The 22,490-nt window shown below is 39.2% G+C and overlaps 1 protein-coding gene across 3 annotated transcripts in view; it reads right to left on the minus strand.

Annotated features, from left to right (window-relative positions):
• The window catches only part of celsr2 (cadherin, EGF LAG seven-pass G-type receptor 2), a 57,916-nt gene that overhangs the window by 28,210 nt on the left and 7,216 nt on the right, over positions 1-22,490 (minus strand). For all 3 annotated transcript variants that reach the window (XM_077529835.1, XM_077529834.1, XM_077529833.1), the window contains exon 2: positions 3,908-4,612. In XM_077529835.1, coding sequence (XP_077385961.1) covers positions 3,908-4,612 — 705 coding nt within the window. The remainder of the gene's footprint in view (positions 1-3,907; positions 4,613-22,490) is intronic.

Consider the following 22,490-nt stretch of genomic DNA (forward strand, 5'->3'; position numbering starts at 1 on the left):
CTTATAACTTGCACATATGTGACTTCCTCCCACCTCTGGTAAAACGTATGAGGCTTGGCTTAATAACATAAAGATGCAACAGAGGACATTTCCTAAGAGACGTAAAAGCTCGCGGGGTGTTGTCAGGCTGCTAGGTAACAGAAAGGACTGACGTCCCTCTGGAAGAAGTACCAAGCTCAACTTTTAATTACACACGAGATAATGAGGCGATGAGGTCACTGTGAGGATGTGCAGCTCCTGATTAAGACATGAACACTGCGAGAAACCTTTGGCCCTCCCTCTAACAAGCTATTATGTTGGTATCTGTTGGAATACTGAAATACAATATTCTGAATTTAAATAATATTGAATTTAATCTCCCTTATATCTTCTTATCCACAGCCATTCATCTCTCGACTTATCAGCCAGGATTAGTCACATTTTTTGTATTCTTCTCTCAGAGATACATAGAAGTGGTTGTCACTCGTTGGCAAGCAGTGTGAGGTGCTTTTGAAAAGAAGATTTGTTCCAAGCACATTCAAAGTCCATAAATGAATTTTGGATGATCGCAAGCAGCATGACAAACACAAGCGGGGTGCCAGCACACTGTGAAGAAAGTGGGGGTGTTCTCTCAACTCGACATGTTCTTGTTGGTTCAATCGCTTGCGTTGTTGTGATTCAAACTAAGAGCCAACATTTTCACCATTGCAAATTTACACTTTCATCTTTGCAAGCCTTTGAATGTTGTTACTCGGTCCAGTATGGAAGGGATTTTTAACTCATTCACTCCCAGCCATTTTCACGGAAACAAGTCCCTTCGCTCCCGACTGTTTTACGGGATTTTGACTGATTTTGCAAGGCCCACAGAATATTGTGTTCCATTGCTATAAACACATGGAACCCACCTAAAGAAAGATTAGAGTCTCTTCTTTCACCAAGAAAAAATGTATTTCCGTTTTGCAGCAATTGGCTTATAATAAAACTAAATTTCATTATTATTCACAAATCTGTTTTCAATTGTGGGGGAAATAGCTTGTTTTCAACACGGCCCTGGTTGATCTCTTATACTCTGCTGTCACCTGCTGGCCGTTTTTGTCATTGCTATCATTGCTTCACCCCAACTGAAACCCATTTCTACACTCAGAACCAAATGAGGAGCAATCTGTCATAAGATAACAATTTTTCAGTTGATTTGCATATTTTCATATTTAGAAAAGCGCTACTACATATAAAACAAATTTAGGAGTAGCATATTTTTTTAGGAAAGCATTTTTAGTATAAGCTGCGGGCCACTTAAAAATGAACAGGGGGCCACAAATGGCCCCCGGGCCATAGTTTGGACACCCATGATTCACACTTTTGCACACCTCACAAAATGCATCAAGTTAGGTTTGCTTCTTTTGAATGCTTTTAGAAGTGATTAATCTTGTCAATTGTGCCATCAATTAAAATAAAAAAAATCACTTCATTCCTTATACAGTGTCATTTATTAATAAACATCCCAATAGTTGCGTTTTTTAACGCAATTTCCCATCTCTTCAGCAATTACAATACTCGGATGATGAAAATCTTCCACTCTGTTCTAAAGAGTATTGAAAATGATGGCATGGCGACAATTTTTCCTGTCCCCCCCCAATCACTACCATCTGGCAAACGCCTACGGTCCAACAGATCCAAAGCGCACACACGCATTCACACATCCATGCACCATAAACGCTGAACTATTCCTCAGATTGTTCATCCAGCTTTAATTGCAGCACTTAGCTACGTGAACCACACAAAGCGAGAGCTTTGATCAACACGACCTGAAGTCGTGAGAGAAAAAAAAAAACACTCAGTAAAACCTGCATGGGTGACTGCTACAGTATGACAGCTTCAACAGACCCGCCTTCCACAACCCCTCGCTAACTCCAGCCAAGTCTGCTGCTAACAGGGGAAATGAGCGAAAATCCGCCCACTTTCACCCACTCGCATGACAACTCCCGTTAAAAGCGCCCGCAGTTCAGCTCCGACACCCACAACCGTGCACGAGAAGATGTAAGTGCCACTCAACCTGCTATGGGGCCCACACGTTCGGATGCTATTTCAGGTGCTGCATTATATGCAGCAGGTGAAAGAAAACATTGGAATGTAGGATGTGGAATAATGGAACATCGTGTTGTCGCAAAGGGAGAGTCATGTGGGCAGGAACATGCTTGGAACATCAGTCAGCAGCACGGTTTCACTCTTGTGAGAAATGCGGAAGCATTTCAGTATGTTCCGAAGTTGTTGTTAGCAACAGAGTTCGCATTTTCATGTAAATTGACTCCTGTAAATTAACCCGCTGTTAAGTTCAAAAGGGGTTTCTTTGTGACATAAGCAGTGGACCAATCCCTTTTTGACCCAACTGTTTATTTATTTCATAATTTAAAAAAAAATAAAATCTGAATCTTTGTTTATGCTTATCATACAGTATGTGAATAGCGTACTTAATACTGGTGCATGGAATATTCACAATATGGGATTGAAGTCCCAAATGATGAATAAACAGAGCCCTTATGTTCTTAAGAGCTATTAACATGGTACTTCAAAGAGTACAAAACTTTTAAAAGTCAGTTTTTGGCCTACTTAACCTTCCAATAAAGAGGTTGGGATGTGCTCCCATGATATGCATGTTGTATTGATTAACATATTTTATTTCCCGCGTCTCCTTTTCTGCTAGATTAATATGAATGAGTCGGTTTTAACCCAGTTGAGAATGTGAACAGTATGGATTGAATATTCCTGCCGCTGTGTAGCAACAGTCATACTCCATCATTATCACTAAAAATGGAAGCTTCTGTTTCAAAATTCTGCGTTTATACTTTGTGTCACTATAATGTATTCAACAGCCAGGGAATATTACTTTTAAAGCTGTGTAGCTTTCCTGAACATTCAAGTGTGGGAGTGAATACCTTTGCAGGTGAATCAACTGCTTATTTATAGACGTGCTGATACATAAGTGGACAACACAGCTTCAACTTCACACAAAGCACTTAATAAAAAGTCATTTCAGTTTCAGATCAGATATAATATATTTTTGGAAGAGAATAAAGAGTCCAAAGTGAAATATGAGTGTCAGTCCTGCAGGTGGTGATAATCAACATTCAAAAACTGTCATTTTGGATATGGCAATTCACTGCTCTACTTGACTCCAATGCGAGCAAGGTAAGGACTAAGTAACCTGACTAAATGTATGTCAAACTCCTATAATTCCACATGATACTGGGTAAACATGTACGGTACTACTGTAGATATCCAGAAGAAATTGAAAGTCTCAATATGTTAATATTTGTGACATATGCAAGGCACGGAGGACTATACACATTATTGTGTGGTCAATAAGTCATCACTCAGCTTTTTGTTTTCAGTGGGATGACAGATCAATAAAGAGAAACTGGCCTAAATGGATACGTTAAAACTTTCTGAGGATCTCAGGTTAGCTTAGTGCTAGCTATCTGTTGCGAAAGGACACATGTATTTAAAACTTTACCAAAGGCGAAAAAAAAAAACCAACACCCTGGGTTCTGCCATTGGTCAATGTACAGGGAGGGATCCTGGATGTTAGAGTAAATTATTTAGTTATTTAACTAAAAATGAAAACCTTTCGATAGGTTGAGTTGCTTTAGCTCGTCGGGAGCATGCATACCGTCCTGCAACACTCCGATATGTATTGAAAAAAACAAAAAAAACAAAACGTGAATATGAGGCTTATTAGTGCTCCTAGGAAAATACATGATAAAAATAAAGTGATATAAGTGCACTCAATTTACCATGAAGTCTATTACAAGAGATGCAGATTAGTTAAACGCAAGAAGAAGAGGCAGAGAAGCTCCTGTGATAGACAGGTGATCACCAAATCCTATTTACTTCCTTGTCAATAGAGAGTTTTACGAGTGAGGCCTCTCACCTGTATAGTCGTCCATGCACTCGCAGGTGAAGCCTCCCTCTCTGCTGCGACACACGCCGTGAACGCCACAGGGTTTGGAGTAGCACAGGTCGATCTCGGTCTCGCAGTAGTCTCCTGTGAAACCGGCTGGACAGCGGCAGCGCAGGCCGGCGATGGGATGGATGGGCCTGAACAGGATGGTGTCGGACGCCACGAAGGGAGCCAGGCTGTCGAACTTGAGCACGGACACGCACTTCATGTAGTTCTCACAGGGCTCACGCAGGCAGATGTTGTCGTCAAACGGCAGAACTTCCTGAGAGGAGATCTGAGCCAGCAGACTGCGGTTCAGGTACAGCCTCTCCTGGAGCTCCTCGGAACCGAAAAACTCCGCCCCCCCGCCTTCGGACCCTCTCCTGGCATCGTCTTCTCCGCGCTCTCCGAGGCCCGGAGGACGCTGGGGGGCGTCGCCTGGCACGGCCACGGACAGGCTGACATTCAGGATGCGGGCGCTGACGTCGGTGTCGTCCTGAATGTTGAAGATGACGACATCCTCGGGAGCTGCGGAGAGCACGCGGGCCACGCCGTCCAGGAATTGAGCAAGCAGCAGGGACAGGAAGTGCTCCTGAGAGGTGTTGGCTAGCCTCAGTGTGATGCTGTTGGACAACATCTCATCTGTGATGATAGTAACCTGAAGAAGGCACTGGGCTGACACGGAGTGGACACCATCTACAAACACACAAAAGAATACAATGTGCTTGTGAGTGAAACTGTTATTACTGTTCACACTTATAACAGGATTTTTATTTTTTTTTTAAATACGGTATCTGCAATTCATAGCTACCACATTCACACATGTATTTGAAGAACATGTATTTGTACTTCTTATCATTCATTCAGATTTCTTATTCATTCAGATTCATATAATTCATATCCTTATTCCTTCAGCACAATTGCTTTTATACTTACACCATTTTGTTGTTTTTATCATTTATATATCCTTTAACAGTTAGCCATTTATATGATACCTCCTGTTGAAGTTTATAGTAAAACTAACACAAAAAAATAAAATAAAAATAATTACGCATTGTATATTCATGCAAACTCACCTTCGTTTCACAAGAGTCAGTTAGCGCTAGCTTAATGGTAGCACAAAATGAAGAACAACTGGCTAATGAATAGCATCAATGTCACAGTTAAAACTTGTAAATAACCTTACGAGACTTTCATTGACATCCGTTGTTGGAATTTACAGTAAAATGAACACAAATTAAAACAGAATTACCCATTGTATATTTAAGCAAACACACAGCTTCATTTCACGAAAGTCACCCAAGCGCTAGCTTAATGATAACACATAATGAAGAACAGTGAACTGGCTAACGAATAGTATCGATATCACAATATAAACTTTGAAATAACTCTTCTAACATAAATGGCGCAGACATGTACAGAAAAATGGTTATATTTGAGTGAAACTTATGCCATGTTCAATGAAAGTTTGTTTTATGTTTTTGAACAAGTTTGATTTTGTGAATTAAAAAGTGTGATATTTGAGTGAAACGTAGCCTATCTCATGCTCGATTGTGTGATGAAATTAAAACTTTTACAGCAGTAATGCGGTCTGTTTAGCATACATACAGTATGTTTATGCGAGTATCATCAGCTGACATGTCACAAAGTTCTCCTAAAATTTACAGCAGGTACAGTCAGTAAACCCTCCATATTCACAGTCGAACAGTTACAAATTGATCGATTTACTTATTTTTAGCGTGGGTCTTTAGCAGAAGCTTTTCACTATTATTCCCCATAAATAGTTGAGGATTTCTGTACATTATAACACCAGGAGTTAGCCCCACCCTGACGAGGTTCACGTTAACACGAGTCCCATGTCTATGTTCACTTAAGTGAATGAAACCAAACCAGAGTTCACTTGCAAGTGATCCAACACCATCGCTTCAAGCGGCATGTTTCAAACGATATTGTTCACAATTGACCGAATGAACCGCACTGTTGAAGCCATCGGACTAAAGTTCCAGGCACACCTGCCAAGTGTGAACACAGCCTACAATAGGAGGACGCTTATATGAAACTCTTTGCTTAGATTCTCGGTTCAAAAGAAGAATTTATCTCCCGCTATGCGTTCTATAAATGATAATAGACATACGCCAGGACCAAGAAAGAACAAGCTTATGTTTCCTTTCAATACATCCCAACTCCTAATCAAGAATTTTACGCCTGCATTCAGCGCAAAATTCTTCCTTTATTTGTCCGGAAGCAGAAATGTTTCTTCATTTTACATGCCAAGTCTTCAGTTCAACAGTTGAAGCGTTTCTCAGCCCGGTTAATCACTTGTCTTGTATTCTCTTGTTCCCAGACCACATCATGTAAATGCTCATTGTTTGCCTTTCTCTTCAAATCTGTCATGAGACTCCACAGTAACTTACATCCATTTCCCACACTGTAAAGCTTACGTTTAGGTGATGTATAGTTTGAGAAATGTTCTCAAAATAATGATTTACTTTATCACATCCAATAAATGATTTCGATTTGTGGTGGCGCAAAGATATCGTCCATCCACCCATTTTCTTAGCCGCTTTTCCTCACAAGGTATAACGAAAATGTAAATTACCACAAATCGCTGTATCCATAACAATATTGTTCCTCTTGATCAAAATATGTTGATTGTACGAGTTATTTTGTGATTGATTCCCCCTGTTAGTGACACTAGAAACTATGACAAAAAAAAGATGTTCCGTACAAGCAGATAGAAAAGAAAGGTAAGCAGATATAGCTGTGCTCATAAGTATACACACCCTAGAACACTTTTTAAACCCGAAAAAAACAACATATTAATTATTGGGTGGAAAACTATGTCCAAATATGGTAAATGTCCTTTGTTTTCACAAACTCATACTATGTCTGTTATCACATCATTTGTTGTTTTTATACATTATTAAATAATTTTGTTTAAGAAGTGTTGTAAAACACCTCCTCCTCCTTCATTCTGCGGGAGCCGTGCAGCAATATGCTGCCTCAAGATTGAAAGTCTGATGGGTTTTTTTTTGTTTTTGTTTTTTTTTAGAAAATAACGAGTAATAACAGTTGGTTCAGATACATTTGAGCAAGCTTTTTAGCATGCAGATTTATCCCTTGCAATGCAGTGTTTCTTAGAATTTTAGTTAATGTTGAGGAAATGTCAATTACATATTTCATAATAGGCCATGCCTCAGGTCATCAGGCAGCAAACACAAAATCAGCTCAATCGACTCAAACGTGTGGTGAAAACGGGCCCGCCGCCTCCCCTCTTCCAAACAATCAAGGGGCCGTTTTGTTTGCGGAGCCTGGATGCCGGCCAGAGGGCAGAACCTGTGTGCACAACTCGCGCAAACAAACAGAAAACCTCCCAAAGTTACCAGGTCACCGTTTGGCATCGGGCGAGTTTCAAAGTAGGATGCCAGCTGGGAGAGGCAGTGAGGAAGAAGAGGAAGAGGAGGAAGAAGGGGCAGCAGGGGTTCGCAATCGCATAGAGGAAGCGAAACAGAAGCATGTTTGACACGGTTCTAATCCCTCTGTTTTCAGTCAAGAGCCTCCGACACAGCAATAATACATGACCCAAGTGAAGGAAGTACAGAAACAAGCGGGACTAATTCACACTGTACTGTCAACACACGTGCATGCACGCACGCACACACACCTGTGTACGCGAGGCAATACTTGCATATAAAGACGGGCCGATAGCAACAGAATACTGAATACACAACATACAGACAAATATCTGAAACATGGCTACTATTTTCATGTTCCAAAAATTCCCACTTTTACAGAATTCCACATTTTTCAACCCTCCACATAAAAACATTTCCCCCAATTAGCTATTTAATAGCAACAAAAAGTTTCCATTCTACATTTAAACAACACATTCAAATCAACTTGGGGACTATATTCAACATTCCAAGAATTTACACATTTTTCACAGTAAAATTCCCATATTAAGACATGTTGTTGACTACATTATCCTCTTGCTCATTTCTTGACAGATTCAAACCATTCCAGCTTCAAAATGTTCAACTAATTTAGAATTATCTTGGAAGATATTCCTATAATTCCCTCACAAAACTGCAAATTAACAGATCTTGCACATTATTCCTTCATTCCATGTAAAAATTCTAATTCAAAAAATCCAATTGACCAAATTTCATTTCGTGATTCCCTCCCCTTCCACATTTCTTGACTGATTCAAACTATTCCAACTTTAATTGCATTCAAGCCATCTTGGAATCTATTCCCATTCATATAATTCCAGAACGTTTCAGTTCAGCGTCCAATAACTAATAGCATTCACTCATATGATTAAGGATATGACTAAAACTAAATAATTGTTAATAAACTTTACAATTGTGGGAAAATGAATAATTACACAGTATGTTGTGCTTGTCTGCAACCAGCATTGGCGTTATTTTATTATTTTGCCATCAAAGCAAGACCAACAGGCCATCATCTATGGGAAGGTGAGCTACAGCCACTCGGTGACATTTAAACAGGAGCTCAGAACTTTCACAGAGAGATTGTTGTTCAATTTCCCCATCGACAATCAAGTGTGCAAACGTTTGCCCTCCTTGAGCGTCTACATACAATCCAAATAATCCATACGTCTTTTGACACAGTTCCTAGTACTGGCTATTGACATATTTATTGAAGAATGAGGAAGTCCCGCATCCACATTTGTTTTCAGAGTGTAGTTATTAACCTCAGTTAGTGAATATTGAGTCCTTGTAAAATCTGATTTAAATTATACAGTTCTCATTTTAGCCCTTGCTTGCACAGGTAGCTTAACATTGTAGCCAGTGAGCATTCAAACATCTCAACACTGTTATCGCGAGGTGACAGTAATATAACACATAACAGTAACTGAGGACGCTGAGCAAAGCAACAAATGTGTCACCGCCTCCTCTCGTTTTCGCCCGTTTCATCCATTCATGTCCATTACGGCCGCCTTTCTGCAGCGACAGTAGCCAGATAAACAGCTCTCAGTAAAGAGGCCCTTTTCAAGGCTTGCCCGAGTATGAGCACAGACATGGCCTTAATTATGCCCTCTGCCAACTCGCATTCTTGGATGGGCGCTCGGGCGCAGCTCCAGGCGTGGATGCAACGCTGGGAAAGTGAGCACGAGGAGAATCTCCTCTGAAAGGAAGCAGACCATCCTTCAAATGGGTCATTCTCCATGGAAGGATTCTCCGCGCAGGAAGAGGGAGAGGAAGCAGGGCCTTTTTTTGGGCCAAATGAGGGACGTTTAGGTCCCAGACCTGGAGTGTGACGCTGCTTTCACTTCGGACCTTTGTGGGCCTCCGGGAGCCTCTCGGTTAGGAAGTGGCGCCAGGGAAAAGATTAAACACGCACTGGGGTTATGGATTGGGACATGACATAGAACTGAGTGTGTGTTGATGTATACATCCCCACATGTAAGCAGGATTATTTGATATTAAATTTATGTTGAATAGACTTTAAATCGCTGGTTTTACTAGTTATGGACTGCAAATGTCTCGATGGAAAGCATTATTACAGTTCTTTGTAAAACAGGATCCATTTTGACATAAATAGTAAACACAGATAAACAGATACATAGATAGATAATAGAGAATACTGCATTTTCATTGCAGCATCGCTAAGACAACAAATGTGACTTTTGCACAGAATTGTATAAATACATACATCCGTGTGGATAATACTGTATTTTTAAGTCTTCAGGAGGTCTTAATGGTAGTGATAATTGGCTGCTGAGGGACAGGCAGAGAGTGAGTGAAAAGAAATCGGGGAGAACAGCCTAATTAGACCACAAAGTTACCGTCCAATCTCCCAGCGGATTCCCAGAAAATGTCAACTAAGTCATGGTGGATGAAGAGCAGAAAGGCACTGTGACCAAATGGCGGAGGAAAGAGACATCAGCAGCCACTGTGCACCATAGCAACCCACAGACGTCTTTCAAAGCCCCCTTCATCTACACTGTCAAAAATAAATAAATAAAAAGCCTAAAATAACAGAATTTCAATGTTTATTTTTATTTGATTTGACAGATTTTTCATACATATTTTTACAAAACATATAATTTTTAAAAATAGACTGTGATCTTACATGCTGAATGTCAAATAACATGAAATCATCGTAATTCAGTCGTATCAGAGAAACAAATTATTCTAACTATTTTAGTGTCTTCATACCTTGCTATAATCAGCTGTTAATTTCATTTTTGTTTTTATTGATGACATAAAACCTGTATGGATAACATATTTCCATAAATATGATTCAAAATAATCAAATTTAAATTATTATTATACTTAAAATATAATATAATAATAATAATATACAATAAATGTAAAATGGATCATGGACCGACCACCAACTAGGAAGTTGTGTCGGCGGGCTGGATTGCCTAAAAGTTCAGACAAAGACACACAAAAAAACTGAAATGCCTTGTGCTACATGCTACAAAGTTATTTAAAGGGATACGTCACTTATTTAGCCCATTATAGCCATAAAAGGTTCATATTTTGTCTCTAATTAATTTGATACTTTCATTATTTTTCATGTACAATTAGTACCTTTAAAAAGACATTTTTCAACTTGCTGTCGATTGAAAATGACATCACAAGGGCTCAGGTAAGCAATCACAGCTCACCTGTTTTCTAGGTTTGGGCATGTGACATTCACAAGCTGAGCTTTGATTGGTTACCTGAGCCCTTGTGATGTCATTTTCAGTCGGCAGCAAGTTGCAAAATGTGTTTTTTAAAGGTAATAATTGTAAGTGAAAAATAGTGAAAGTATCAAATTAATTAGAGACAAAATATTCATGTCTGACTGACAAAAATGGTTAAATAAGTAAAGTATCCCTTGAAGGGAATTGTGTGGTCATATTGTTAGAAACATACAGTTGGATGTTCAATTGTAAATAAAACACATTTTCATCACAATTGTAAATAATATATATTAATACAGTCCCCTTTCACTTTTTGATTTGAACTATGGAAATAAATACCATTTGCCACAATAAGCCAACGTGAAAACCACTAGCATAATGTCATTCACCATGATGACAGAGGAGTGCTAAATAACCACCACACTCTTATAGACCCCTAATGCCGCCGGCGACCATATGGCTGATGGTGAAGATGTCACATTTAACATTAATCGTGTCTTCCTTGGACCCAGCTGGGTCACGCTGAGGAGAAGCTCCAGGTAAGAAAGTAATGAGGCTTGAGTGCAACGCACCGCAAATGTTCACTACATCAAATGTGCCTATGTCCCGTAAGTGAGATCATGACTCGACTAGTCTAAATAACCCAAATTGGGTCAAGAATGGACCAACGCAACTTTTTGAGTTATTTAACCCAAAATGTTGGGTCAAATGAATAACCTACAAAACAAAAAATTAATATTAAATTAAATATATATATATTTAACTATAAGTTGTTAATAAACAAAAAAGGAACTCTTTTTTTGTTGTTGTTTTGAGGTTTATTAATCTGACCCAATGTTTTGGGTTAATTAAATATCCCAATTGAATTGGGTCAACAATGAGCCAACCCAACTTTTTATTTAAGCCAAAAAAGTTGGGTCAAATTAAATTAATGACCAACAAAGCAACCCATTTTTGGGGGGTTGTTTATGTGTTATTTATTTAAGACAATTTTTTTGGATTAAAAAAAGTTGGTCAGTCTTTTGACCCAATTTGGGTTATTTTTGACAATTGTTTTAACAATGTATGTTTGAATTTGATCAGAGTAAGCAGCTAAGCTAACTCACAAGCTTGTGAAAGGAGATTATTGACACAAAAAGAAACATACTTGGTATTATTTATGTATTTATTTCCATTTTCATTGCTTCTAACATTAGAAGTGAGCTGTTCTATCATTCTTTTAGCAATTGGCATTTGTCGAAACAACACTTTCGTGACATACTCAACAATTGCACAAACGCACAACAAGCAATGTTGACCTGCGAGAACAGTCCCTTTGGGGCCTTTTTTTATTTCATTATACAGCTAAATGCTTGAAACAGCCTCTAATGCATTCTTTTACTTTGTGGGAGTGTTCTGTGTCCTTACAGAAGCAACATTTCCTAATGGGTAGGACACGTGTGACGTGTTTATGGCTACTTTGAGAGTAAACCTTACAGGTGCCGGGTTTTGTTAGCTAAACTGTCAATCTGGTCAAGAATTGTTGCTTTACTGTAAAGAGCACATTTGTTTAGACATCTAAATGAGGACTTTTCATTTGGCAACCATATTTCTCCATGTTACAGATACTTAATTCAGACTTGACGTCTGCGTCACGCTGAAAGGGTCCCCATGACCAACAGCAAAACAGCTTGGTTTATGAAAGAAAAAAATATTTACTCTTGCGCCTGCCGTGAAATCATGATGACTGATTTCACGAGAATTAAATTAATTATTCTAACCTGCAGACGAATCCCCACCTCCACAGCAACAGCAGCCGGCGAGCGGATGTTCAATTAAAAACAAAGAGCAAGCGAGAACATTTCTGCCCTGAACCGTCACTAACGAGGGCAGATGTAGGCTAAAGATGGAACGAGTGAAAGATTATCAAGAGTTCTACGTCTTTGTGTCATGCGATTGACAGAAGAAACTCATTTTTACTTCACAATGGCAGCTTGTTTAATAGATTTTTTTTGTTAACACACAAACTTTTGAAAACGATTAGCGTTTACACAAGCCTGTAAAAACGTAGCACAAATGCATTCGGTGTTCAAAGTCTGTGTGTCAGGGTCCAAACATGATGGAGCGCGGCACTTTAGTAAAGAGTACATCTCCTGCACTGCTAATGGATTCAGCAGCGTCATTATTCACCAAAGTTGTATTTCAGATCACATATAGACAGACCTGTCAAAATTATATAGCCAAATAATGACCTGACGTGCTTGTGTATATGAAAGATTATTTTGTCATCTTTCCAAGTCTGTGTGAACGGGGACTGTTTTGATGTCACTTAAATGTGAAATTTTCTAAAAAATACAAAGAAAAAAAGCTTACTAAGCACTATTTTGACTATTATTTATATGTAAGCAAAACCTAATATTGGCTGGATGAAGTGTATTTGTAACTTATCATTCAAAGAAATGAGGCCAGGGATAAAAACAGTGATGTTTTGGTTATATGCTATGTCACTGCCAAAACGATTTTGGTGGGCCAAAGTGATGTTACAACATTTGTGTAGCTCAAGAAAATGTTACATATCACCCCGGCGAAATTGTCATGATATTTGTTTTTGTCTACAGTATTTGATTTTGATTAGATTTAGTTGTTTAGATGTTTCCACTATGTTTATTTTGCTATGTCTTGCTTAACTCGTTTTCGTTTACACCTGTTGTAAATCAAGCCAGTTGTGTCAACCAATCAGCTCCTTCAACCGCTCATTTATACATCACCACGCAAAATCCCTCAGTTCATGACAAGTGCTCATTCATTCACCCCGACTTATGTCATATTCTAAAGTGGCAAATGCGTGGAAGAAGAGTATTAAAGGTTTTCTTGCGCAAATGATATCACCTAAAACTGATGTGAACGTGAATCAGTTTGACAATACTAATGCATATAGGCAAAATTTAAAAACCAGCGAAAATATTACTTGACATTCATGTAAACCCCAGAACTATCTAGCAAATGAAAGTGGTGTACTTAGAATACAGCACCGCTGATTAAAAACTTTGATGTCTAGAGGCCAAAACGACACAAATGTAATCCATCTTTAGTAGGAGAGGCGTGTCTTCAGCATTCACAGTAAAATGTTGCTGGGTAGTGGCCCGCATGAATGAACTGGCTGAAAGGTGAATGAAGACTGCTTGGGGAGGCAAGTGGGGGCTGTAAAAATGGGTGGATCGAGGCAGCTTTTTCCATTTCATTTCACTTGGACCCTGCCCCCTCTCAAGGCCCTCTTCCTGACCCCCATGAGACCAACAACGGCTGATGCTGACACTCCACCGACATCACCACCAACCTCTGCATTAAATACTCCTGTCCATTTACTTACAATACAACTGCTGATAAAAGGAAGCACCGGGTATCAGGAACAATAGCCTTTAACACATTTAACCAATCAACAAAAATTCTCAGATGTTATGAGACTTAGTGGTAATTTATAATTAATTATGCTGACATTGTAGAATGCTGCGCTTGCTCCAAGCGTTAGCAGCTAGCTATCCTAAAGTAGTAGTTTCAAAATGTTGTAATGAATCACATTGATTGAAGCCAAATTCAACCTTAAACATATTTTAACAATAAAATGTTATATGTGACCTCACAAGTTCTAAACATGACATTCTGATTAACATTACATTTGTGGAATATGAGTTATGCAGCAAAATTCAGCTGTTTATCCATCTCAGGGGGCGGCCATTTTGCCGCTTGTTGTCGACTGTTGCTCAGGGTTCAGGCAACGACCAATCACAGCTCACCTTTTTTTTTTTTTTTTTTTCTTTTTTTTTTTTTAAGAGCTCAGAATGTTTTCTATCACAGCTCACCTGTTTTCTGAAGCTGAGCTGTGATTGGTTGTTACCTAAAATCTGAACAACTGGGATGTCATTTTCACTTGACAGAAAGTGGCAAAATGGGCGCCCTCTGATACTGATAAAAACTGCTGGATTTTGCTGCTTAACTCATATTCCACTAACACCATATTAACCTAACCAGAATACTGTATTTAGACTAGTGGGGATGCATAGAACATAATATTGTCAAGCATTTTTTTGGGGGGGGTTGACTTCCCCTTTAACTAATGTCTCTGTTTTAGTCATTGGATTAGTACAGTATAGTTAGCAAAGTGGTTGTTTGCAAGAAAGACATTTTTAATTATCATAACGCTAAGCGTGTTAGAAATAACATAGGTGCAAATGATGAAAAGATTTGTCAACAACTGAGCCAAAGCAGCACTTTTGCAAAGAGAAGTTGTTGTTGGCCAGCAGCCACACAAGTTGATCTAGGCGCAAACGGCTCAGGTGAAACAAAAAAGCTCTTATCCTCAGGAGAGGGTGCAGACAGACAGCATGTTCCGACTCCTACGCAGCAGATTTGCTGTTGTCTCTATCTGAGCCATGTTCAAGCTGTTAAATAATGTGCCATTAACTTTACATACGCTTTGTTTGTGCAGGGAAAAATGGGCTGAAACGCTCCAAATTAGTGTCTGACCTTGCTTTTGTTTATATCTGCAGATAAATAAAGACTCTGTCGACTGAAAAAAAATCCAAAGATCAGCGATAGTGACAAAGACAGCAGTGAAAGGCAAGTCAATACTGACACAAGCTTGTGCAGCTCAATGTCAACCCAAGGATTTCATTCTTGAGGAGTCAGAGCTCAACGCGCAAACCCCACCCGACCTGACTGTTTTGGCCATTCGTACTCATTTGTGGAGCCTTCCAATTTGTCCCCTGGCGACACTTTTATGCTGCATTGCAAAAAATAACAAAACAAAACAAAAAAAAACCCCACCAGATTTCACAAATTGTTCACCCCCACCCCCCTTCCAGCATGGCGGCGTCGGAGAGGCATGTGACCTCACGCAATCAGAACATTTGCATATCAAACAAAACTGATGTCAGTTCAATAGTGATGAGACATTTACATGCACAGATGTGGCCGAGAATATGGCCTTTGATGTTAACATATACTGTATAGTCACTTGATAACTTGATAACTGCAGTATTTGTTACAAGATGGAGAAGACATAATAATCCATGAATCGGATGTTTGGTCAATTGGGCCATTACGTGGAATTGATCGCTAATTAATTGAGTCTTGAAGCATTTAAAGTGGAAGTCAACCCCCCAAAACATTCTTGACAATAATATGTTCTATGCAGCCCCACTAGTCTAAATATGGTATTCTGGTTAATATTACATTAGTGGAATATGAGTTAACACTTGTATCCTGCAGTTTTTATCAATATCAGAAGGCAGCCGTTTGGCCACTTGCTGTCGATTGAGAATGGCATCACAGTTGCTCAGGTCTCAAGTAACAAGCAATCACAGCTCAGCTTCCGAAAACATGTGAGCTGTGATTGGTCGTTGCCCGAGCCCTGAGCAACTGTGATGTCATCTTCAATCGACAGCAAGTAAGACAATGGCCGACCTTTGAGATGGATAAAAACGGCTGGGTTTTGCTGCATAACTCATACTCCACAAATGTAATATTAATCAGAATGTCATGTTTAGACTAGTGAGGTCACATATAAAATATTATTGTCAAGAAATGTTTAAGGTTGAATTCCTTTTTAAGGATCGATCAACTATTTTGCTGTTTAGCGACTAGCAAGTAGTCAGTAGCCAGTCACATTTACCTTCTAACAAATATAATGAAGCGTCTAGCTACTTAGAAACAAATCTCTAAATTCACAGGGTCTTTAATGTAGAATAATAATAATTATTATTATTATTATTCAGTTCACAAAATATTCAGATTAGCTTGCCCAACAATGTGTTTAATTGTAAAACTAGCTTTCCATAAGTGCTAAAAGTGAAAACTACAACCTGCATCCACTCATACATTCCCAGCAAACTGTGAAATCCCAATCACGCCAGTCTAGTGGCTCACGGGACGGACCATCTGTTTGGCTACTGTGACGTCCTCCTGTCACTATCAATACAAGGCCCTGGTGAGACAGTTGAAACTTGCCGCATGTCAGAGATCACTGCAGCTCGCAGTCACACCTCGCGTCTAACAGTTTAACGTTGACAGTTTACACTCAGCAGCCGGAGCATATGAAACCAGGTCACTGTGAAATCTCAATCTGGTTCCATGCTAAATGGGAGCAATGTAGCGTGAAGGTAACAGTCCATTGAATAATCAGATGCTGTCACATTAGGGATTTGGGAAATGTTGGCTTGTTGCGGTGCCTGCTTGGTTCAATTTAAGTCTATTGGCTGAGAGGAGACTAGAACTACACTATTTGGACAAACGTTATTGGTCAACAATGAGTGAACATCAAAGAAAATATGCAGTGGGTCTGAGTCTTCACTTTGTACACAACTACATTTCAAAGTGTGTCTGTGGACATTTTTTTGCCCATTTATCCAGAAAAGTCGTCCCGTTTGCTCACAATCTGTATTGTTGCTCGTCCTAAAGCTGTCTCATGAGGTTAAGGGGAGTTCTTGCACACTAAACTCATTGAAACATGACTTGCTTTGTGCACATTACTCCACGCCACAATTGTGCTGAAATGTAAAAGGGACTTTCGTCAACTGTTCCCCAAAACGTCCAACATGTCTAAAGTGGTTAATAAACAACAATGGATGAGAAATGTCTTTTTTTTTTAACATCACAACCAATTGCTGTGAGTAAAATGGAGAATGTGGAGCGGCCTCCAGAGCTAAGGCATAGCAACAGGGTAAGCTAACGTTAGCGTGTTTTATGTCTAAATATGGTATTTTGGTTAATATTGCATTAGTGGAATATGAGTTAAGCCGCAAAATCCAGCAGTTTTTGTCAATATCAGAAGGCGGCCGTTTTGCCACATGCTGTCAAGTAAAAATGACATCACAGTTGCTTAGGTCTCAGGTGAGCTCTGATCCGTTGCCTGAGCCATGAGCAACTGTGATGTCATCTTCAGTCGACAGCAAGTGGCAAAATGGCCGCCCCCTGAGATAATATAACATATTATTGCCAAGAAATGTTAAAGGTTGACCCTTAAACTAGCTACATTTTCATGACATTTAATGTTAAATTTAAGTTTAAGCTTAATGTGAGTTTAACTCTTTATTTTTTTTCCCCTCTTTTTCAGATGAAGAATGATATTCTTGAGTGAGTGTCGTCTGTTTTAGTGGACATTCAATACAAACACACCAACTGCCAAAAAAGTAAATCATATCAGAGCAGGTGAACATTTTAAACATTAATCAGATATTCATATTTCAAACGCCCTGTATGACAGCGAGTATCGCTGTGCCATGATGAGCCAATTATGTACTGTTGAGTGTCTTCAGAATCAGTGATTAATTAGTGGAGTAGTGTCACCATTAAACCGTACACTACAGTAAGTAGTGACCCCATGAAACTCAAACAAGTGGACACAAAAACAGTAAGTTCCCCCCCCCCCAATTCACCGACAGAGACCACTCCCATTGTCTATTAGGAGGATGAGTACAATGCGCGACAACCCTGAGATAAATAAAGCCTCACCCTGGCAATGGATACCTAAATCCGAATTCCAAACAACTTCTGTCTCTCAGATGATGTCACCCCAAACCCGGCCCCTGCACACCCGCCACCTCCTCCACAGGACCCTCATAACGCAGTCAAGGGAAGAGAAGCAAGGGGATGAAAAAAAAAAACAGGACCTGCAAAAGAAATGGGATACCCTCTGAGTGCATCAAAAGAAAGCAGCACCGTTATATCAACAAGAGGTCCCAGGTGCTTTTTGACTTCTGAAGTCTGCCACATGCAAGTTTAAACTGTGAGAAAAAAAACAACAACAACACTACTAGAGATGGTTTATATCTGAGGTCAGGTGTCGGCCACCTCGCCGCACGCCCTATAAAAACGTCTACACCCGACGGGACAGGTCAGCGTGTCCCGGAGTAGCGCAGCTCCAAAGAAAACCTGACATGCTTCACTGCCAAAGTGGGAGACGGGGACAGTTACTCTTTAGAACTTTATGTGCCAACCCCTCCCCCGCATCTTCGCCCCACAAAAGGGGGACCTTACCCCCTCATCCCCACCCACCAGGAATTTCTCAGGCATTACTGGGTTCACCATGACAACTGGGCGCTTAACAAAGCATTTCTCTTAGGCATTCTTCCTTTCACAGACCGGGGAGGGGGAGCTGGGGGAGGGAGGGAGGACGCACAACAGTGAAAAAAGATGGAAGCGAGTGAGAGGGAGGGATGGAGGAGTTTGAAATGATGGGAGGGAACAGTGGAGGCTGTAAGGGCGAGAGTCATATAGACCCTCAAAGAAACAACATGGGAAAAGGTGACATGTCGACAAAAATGGGAAAAGAGTCACTGTATATGGGGCTGATTATTAAAATGCTACAAAAACAAATGCGAAAAACCACTGTGTATTTTTATGTAGCTTGGCAGCACAAACGGCAACAAGGTAAACAACAACTTTCCAACTTTCCAAATAATGTGTCTGTTTTGTTTGTTTGTTTTTTTCTCACTTTGCTAGCTCGTGGATTTAATGTTAACGTTAGCGACCACAAGATAATTAGCATCTTAACATGTGTCAAGAGACGCATAGATGGTTGAAACAGAGATAATCCGGTCACTTTTCAAAATAAAATGTTTTAGCCTTGGATAAACCGGAAGCACTGTATTTTTATTTATTTATTTATTTATTTATTTATTTATTTTTAACTGTGCAGCCCGCAAAAAGTGGCTCAGTTTTTGGGGACCACTGGTCTACAGTAAATCCCTGGGGTCAAGCTGAAGCCAAACCCTTGTACCTCCAAAATAGTCACTTTTCAGGAGACCCCAAAAACGGCATATTTTTCCAACCATTAACTTTGCACAGTCAAAGAGAGCAAGCCATTTTCAAAACTTTAGATTGGGCAATAATTTGTACACTCACACATGTGGAGTGACCAACAGTATAGATTTTTGAGAAAATATGTGAAATTTACTCAAATGTGACTTAAGTAGTTTTACAGGTGCCTCTGGTTATTTTAGCCTCATGTGGAAGCAAAACAAACGTGTGTAATTACAAACTCACGTCATCAACACGTTTCATCAACATCAACGCAAATTTACACCAGTTGAGCACACAGAAAGCAAATTTGTGTATTGCTTGATTGAGATAATTATGATGGCAGCGAGTAATGAAAGCAGTCCAGCTGTTAGCAGCCAGCCACACACACACATAATACAATATAATTTAAGCAGTTGTATGGACCTGTGTTCCACTATCGTGTTGAAGCAACCAACCATGAGAAAGTTCCAGAGGTACAGACAGCTTAAAAGTTTGGATGGATTATAATGAAACGACACTCATGCCAAGCACGGCGTGTTCCATTGAAATTCAAGCCACGCAGCATTGTCTTACACAAGGATAACCATGTCTTGTTCCAACAAGACAGTAAAAGGAGCATCTAAATATTTAAACTCGCACATTCTTTGCTCAACAAAACACCTGATGGAGTCTGTTAGATACACTTTGGTCATACCAATGTCACTGCAAGTATTTAAAGGTAATGGCACTCTCGGAAATACCCATTTACAAGCTTTTAGCACGTAAAAAGAAGTGTATTACAAGTGTTAATAGTGTGAAAAATTAAAAAGAAAAAGTGTTAATGTTATGACAATGTTGTGAAACTAATCATATAAATATTCTTGTAATTAACTCCTTAATATGCAATACTACAACAAGAAAAGAGGGAACTCCAGAGAAGGAATGAAAGAAGTGCCCCAAAAATTTAAATCTGGCAGGTCAGCAGAGGAAAACTGTTACATTCAGATTTGAGTGGAAATTTTGACATACAATTACTAAATTACAAATTTATTCTTAGAAGTACTATTTTTTTTATTTCAGTGTGGCTGAAATTCCAGATTTTTATACACAAATGAGTGTAAAGACATATACCAACCAGTCGTTCGCAAAAAATTTTCACAAAGTACAATTTAAAAATTACTCAGCTCTCCGACGTCTCTGACGTAATGATTAATGTTAAAATACAGTAGTAAAATGTTCAGTAAAGTGTTGATCAAAAATGGGAAAGGGATTTTATTCCAAAAATCTATTATTGTACACCACTTTAACCATATGCACAGTTTGAAGATTAACACGACAGTTATAAAAAATAAAAATTAAAAAATTAAAAATAAATAAAAAGATTGGAATAAAAATATATTGCACATTTCTGTAAAGTGTTTTGTGACAGATCAGGCTGTTTGAAAGCGCTATAAAAATAAACTTGAGTTGAGTTTCAGTTGAGTAAAAGGTCCAAAACAAAAAAAATGTTCTTCAATAAAACAAAAATATATATAAGGAAATTTATTGTAATCTGTGATTGGCTGGCAACCAGTCCAGGGTGTCCCCCGCCTACTGCCCAGAGCCAGCTGAGATAGGCGCCAGCACCCCCCGCGACCCTTGTGAGGAATAAGCGGTCAAGAAAATGGATGGGTGGATGGATTTATTGTACTAAAAAGTTTACTTACAAAATGTACTGGATAAAAAAAATAAATAACAGGCTCTATGCATGCTAACGTGTGACCGCAGTTGATGTTTTCATTGTCACAAATGTTATTTTTATTTAATTATTACTACACCCCTGCCAAGAAAGACTATATTACACCTTCGACTAGTCACCAATCAATCACACAGCACATATTATAAGACAACCATTCACATTCACAACCCACCGTGCTTTACATATAAATCTGGCCAGCGAACCACTACACCATCAGTGACTCCAACCGACCCTAAATCCACAATTTATTATCTAATCTTGGAACTATAATTTGCAGTTATGCTAAAGTGAGGTTGCGTTCTGTTCTTGATGGATTACTAATGGGGTAGGTCAGGTGTGAACCATACAATCTCTGTTCACAACATTAGGTGCATTTATTCATTACGACAGCTGCGTCAGAAATAAAGTCCTTTAAAAAGAGAATAAAGCTCTGTTTTAATTGAAAATTTTGACTGAGACTACCAGAGAGGTAACATTTAGCTGCTTCATGCAGTGCAATTACTACACTACTCGACTACAATCACAATAATTTAAAAAAATTCAAAGCGGATTGTCATCTTTGCAAAGGCGGGATTTACACTGCACTCCACATCTTGTATTAGATCTCATGAGATTGTGCAAGTGTCGAACTAAACAAAAAAAGTAGCCTGGAATCTTGGCTCGTCCACACCCACTTCAGCGGTACACTTGAAACTTAAAAGTGCTCCTTCTCCCGCCCGCCCCTGACCACAGAGAAAAACGTGTTGTCCAGCGCGCAAGTGAAGTAGCTGCTCAGCGGGATGTGAGTCGAATCAAACTGCCTTCATTAGTCGTGGGGGCGTGTTAGTCACAATCTCTACAGTGGCATCCGCAACAATATGCCAGGAATTGAATTCAAACAAAGGACAGAGTGTCCTTGTTGCATATTAAAGATAATGTATAAATTACTTGCAACAAAGGGGTTTAAACAAATCAGGTCACAAGCAGGTCACGCCACATGTACAAAACAATGGAAAGACAATTCCCTCACATCACACTATATCGTGTATATGAGCATTAGCTGGGTTTAAGGATGCAATGAAAGGACAATGGAGAACAAACTGCGGCATCAAATACAAACAGTTATTAATGCATGCTCACGCATGCCTGGGAACGGTTGATCACTGAACACTGATCTGACACATCCCAGGAAAGAGATGCAAAAGCAAATTTAATCCCTTGGATGACAAGAAGCCTCTCGGCTTGCGCTGTGACCAGAATTCGTCTTTATCGCGGATCTGGTTGTGTTGTCAAATGCAGAAGAAAATCAATAAAACTATTAAATAAATAAATAAATAAATAAATACATATTAAAAAATAAATAAATACATAAATAAAATGAACACTACACATTATCAATAAATATAATAATAAATAATACTATAATACAATAATAAATC

This window comes from Festucalex cinctus, chromosome 8 (assembly GCF_051991245.1).
Source record: "Festucalex cinctus isolate MCC-2025b chromosome 8, RoL_Fcin_1.0, whole genome shotgun sequence".
NCBI lineage: Eukaryota > Metazoa > Chordata > Actinopteri > Syngnathiformes > Syngnathidae > Festucalex > Festucalex cinctus.